This window comes from Camellia sinensis, chromosome 6 (genome assembly GCF_055761805.1).
Source record: "Camellia sinensis isolate YWXY chromosome 6, ASM5576180v1, whole genome shotgun sequence".
Lineage (NCBI taxonomy): Eukaryota > Viridiplantae > Streptophyta > Magnoliopsida > Ericales > Theaceae > Camellia > Camellia sinensis.
In genome coordinates this window covers 183732806-183737256 of record NC_138966.1, presented here as the reverse complement: position 1 = coordinate 183737256, position 4451 = coordinate 183732806, and the positions used below count along the sequence as shown (strand labels likewise).

General features: G+C 32.2%; 1 protein-coding gene across 1 annotated transcript; it reads left to right on the top strand.

The window, feature by feature from the left end:
• Window positions 1-377: 377 nt before the first annotated feature.
• Window positions 378-4182, top strand: LOC114321959 (auxin-responsive protein IAA14). The gene is made up of 5 exons (XM_028269217.2): window positions 378-851; window positions 1242-1468; window positions 2343-2478; window positions 3417-3478; window positions 3801-4182. The coding sequence occupies exons 1-5, from the start codon at window positions 424-426 to the stop codon at window positions 3836-3838; spliced, it is 891 nt and encodes a 296-aa protein (XP_028125018.2). The 5' UTR covers window positions 378-423; the 3' UTR covers window positions 3839-4182.
• Window positions 4183-4451: the final 269 nt, after the last annotated feature.

Here is a 4451-nt window from a genome sequence, read left to right as displayed (position 1 = left end):
TGGCATTAGTCTGAATCAAAATAATGTTGGTTATGATTTGGAGTGGTAATGAAATTAAAATGAGACCGCCTCAACAATCATATATGTTTTTTTTTTTTTTCTTTTAATGACAGTTTACAGTCTTATGAAATAAAATAAAAATTTCCATTCTATTTATAAGATAGAGAAGATCAAAATCTTATCATATCAGTTTTATAAGAAAATTAGTAAATTGTTGTTAGTTAATTAACAATTTTCATATTTTTCATACTGTTTACACTTTTTTGGGTATGTTGTCCCTTTAGTAAGTGATGATCAATCACTAAATTACAATTATTGGCAAATCCCTTGATCCAAGAAGATCAAGATACAACGTTCTTCCACGTGTCAGCATGCTATTCCTTGGAACCAGATAGGACACAATTGCTGCCATTGGTGGTATATATGCACATGATGCCATACACATTGCTCCCTCTGTTACTTTATTGTTCTCTCTCTCTCTCTCTCTCGCTCTCTATAGTTGTTAACTCAGAATTAGAGGACAGAAGAAGAAGAAGGAAGGCAAGCTATCAACAACCATTCCAATCCAAGGTTGGGGTTTCAATGGAAGTTGGCCGGAAAATGTCCAACTTGCTTGGTGAAGAGCGAAATTGCTGTTATAGCCTGAATCTGAAAGAGACTGAGCTCTGCCTTGGTTTGCCAGGTGGTGGTGGTGGTGGTGGTGAGACGGTGAAGATCACCGGAAAGAGAGGGTTTTCTGAGACTGTTGATCTGAAACTCAACCTCCAACGCAATGAATCAGCTGTGGATCTGAAGGAGAAGATGAACACCCCATCCAATGAGAAGAAAGACCCTGCAAAGCCACCTGCCAAGTAAGCCTTTCTTTTTTGCTTTATTTTATGATCCCACATATCAGATTTATGTAAATATATCCCCTATACATAAAATATAAATCACATGTATTAATACCCTTTTGCTTCTTCTTATATCCGATGAATCTTGATGTCTGTTTCACAATAACTTTCATATTATCACTATGGTTAATTGGCTTAAAGAAAATTTGACAAATGCAAGATCGATTCGTGTGCCTGTGTGCATACCTGTAACACAATATTTGAGTTCAAGTCTTATTATTATGTGATACAATTTCTCTCTTCTTCATTCCCAAAATGTTTTAGGGGTACTACTATGGATAGATGCAAAGAATGGAAGTGACTACTAACTTTTTTTTCCTTTTCCTTTTCCTTTTTGGTGGGTTTTAGGGCACAGGTTGTGGGTTGGCCACCAGTTAGGTCATACCGAAAGAACATAATGACTCAGAAGACTACCACCGAGGAGGCTGAGAAGGCTAGCAGCAGCGGCGGTGTGGCGTTTGTGAAGGTGTGTATGGATGGGGCTCCTTACCTTCGTAAGGTGGACCTGAAGATGTACAAGAGCTACCAACAACTCTCTGATGCCTTGGCCAAGATGTTCAGTTCCTTCACCATGGGTATAGTATATCTTTCTCAAATTGTCAACAACAATAACTACAAAAGTACAAACGACCATGTGTTTTTGTTTTCCATTTACAGATCTAAAGCCATTTCTATGATACTTTTTCATTATGTACCATGAAAATAATATCATTTTGAGTCAACATGAAACTAGAACAGCCTTCTGTTTTCTTCAATATGATATTAGAAGAACAATTACTACACAAATTTCTATATACAAAAAAAAAAAAAAAAAAAAACCCAAAAAAATATTCACATCTTGTAACTGCGGGGTAGATTTAAATAAATCACACATAAAATGAATTTAATCTATACATTTAAAATTTTTAATATATTTTAAATATTTTTCTAAGTGCATAACATTGTTGAATTACAAAAAGTAGATCTTAACACCACTCACAGTTGGAGAGACACCAACCAGCAGGAAAAAAAAAAAAAAATCCCAAAAAAATATTCACATCTTGTAACTGCGGGGTAGATTTAAATAAATCACACATAAAATGAATTTAATCTATACATTTTAAAATTTTAATATATTTTAAATATTTTTCTAAGTGCATAACATTGTTGAATTACAAAAAGTAGGTCTTAATAACACCACTCACAGTTGGAGAGACACCAACCAGCAGAAAAAAAAAAAAAAAAAAAAAACAGAACAAAGATGGAGGTAACTCTTGTAATTGTATTACCTGGTTATCTTCAATAAAATGTTCTTCCCTGTTTCAAAAAAAAAAAAAAAAAAATTGTTGAATTTACAAAAAGTAGATCTTGAAAATGATTATATAGTGTGATGCTGTGGCTAGCTTGTGTTTATTGCAATATTCAGAAGTACTAATTCCAATTATAATTATAGTTTTTTTAATAATGAAGGTAACTATGGGACCCAAGGAATGATAGACTTTATGAATGAGAGTAAGTTGATGGATTTGTTGAACAGTTCTGAGTATGTTCCAACCTATGAAGATAAGGATGGAGACTGGATGCTCGTGGGAGATGTCCCATGGGAGTAAGTATTTCTTTTCGTTCCTTTAAAGTTCTAAAATGTCAACCCAAGAAACAAAAACAAAACAAAAAAACCATATTAATATAGAAAGTAACCATGATCGGGAAAATAGGAAATTGAAAGTACCAAGTACAAAACCAAACACGAGCCATGAATGTCAGATTTTTTCCCTGATAAATCAGAAAAAAAAACATCTTTGTGTACAGTGTTTGCATTAATACTAACTTTCGTACTTGTAGCAGAAAGGCAAAGTTTTATGGTTGCCATAAGATACAATGGCTACATGTGTGCACAGTGTGGTTGTGATAATTTAAGAATAAAATTATAAATCAAACACACGGTTTGATAGATTGGCAAATAATCAAATTGTAGTTTAGATGATTTAAGGCGGTTTCAATTTGTTAATTGATTGAAAAATATTCTTAAACAATTATCAAGTATTTGTATAATATATAACATTAATTTACATAATATTTTTCATATATATAACACAAACTAATTTTACATAATATTTTTTATATAAATAGCTACTAATTTATAACAAATTTCACATCTTATATCTTTCTCACACTCATTTTTACTTTGATATTTCATTAAGGGTTAAAAAAATATATATGTATTAACTATAACGGAATAGAGTGGTTTAAAAAGCTGATTATAAATTTTAAAGTTTAATCTGTAGTTAGCGGATAGATTAATACAGATTGGTGCGATTTTAGCGGATTGGACGATTTTGCATAATCCTAATGGCAATGGTCTACATTAGTCCTTTTCATGTTCCCCGCCCCTGCCGCCCCCCCCCCCCCAAAAAAAAAAAATTCAAAATAGAATTATTTCAGCCAAAGAAAAGTAATAAAGTTACGGATCTAGAATTTATATCGGTAAATTTATCTAGAAAAATTATAAAAATTGTTGATTCGTGTATTATTAACTTCATACAGGATGTTTGTCGATTCATGCAAGCGCCTGCGCATAATGAAAGGATCAGAAGCAATTGGACTTGGTTAGTGCCTTCAATTGTGCAATTGTCCGTTATAATTTATATATTTTTTGCAATCTTTAATTATTATTCTCAGTAATACTACATATCAAGCAAAAAAATAATTCAGAATGTTTTTCATAATTTGAAAAGTATGAATCAAATTTATCCTAATCTACATCACACATTCAAATTTTGCCACTTGACATTTTACTGAGTATATAGCATTTTTTTGTATTATTCTAGCCATAAAGGTCATGAACCATGTCAAAATATTGTCTAGGGTCAAGTACAAAAATTTTAATTATAATTATGTAAATAATTTTTTTTTCCTTCCAATTTTCAGCACCAAGAGCCATGGAGAAATGCAAGAGCAGGATCTGAGCAGTACCACAATTGCCTGCTCTTTCAGTCTGTCATTCGTGTGAAGAATGAAACAAAACACTTGCACGAGACAGATCGATTGAGCAAGGTCTTGTTTGGATGTGTCTGTATTTTAATTAGATAGTATATAGATATATATATCAAAGATCTGGAACATTTGTAATGGACAAGAAGCTAGCAATAAACTTGTAGACGTATTGTCTGCTTAGTTTATTGTTAATGTCTTGCTTAATAATCTTCTTTTTGTTGATGTTGTTTGTTGTTGTCATTGCTGTCAAAGTTGTTGTGTGTGTGTTTTTTTATTCCTTCAATTTTAATGCTACTTATTTAATTTTTTTCCTCTATCAGATTCTTGATATCATGTATTCTTTTTGTTTATTCGTTAAATCATTGTATATTTATCATTGTTTTTAGTAAAATCCATGAACCCTAGTGAGGGAGGGAACAAGGCCATGTGCATGTTGATGGGGCATTCATTCATGGCCATTAGTTTATGTATATATGTTATAATTATCTATCTGGCTAGTGAACATAGGATTCATTATTGAATGGCCATAAATGAGGTTGGAGTTCTACAATGTGGCATAGGAGCACATGCATGTTGCCTTTCTAT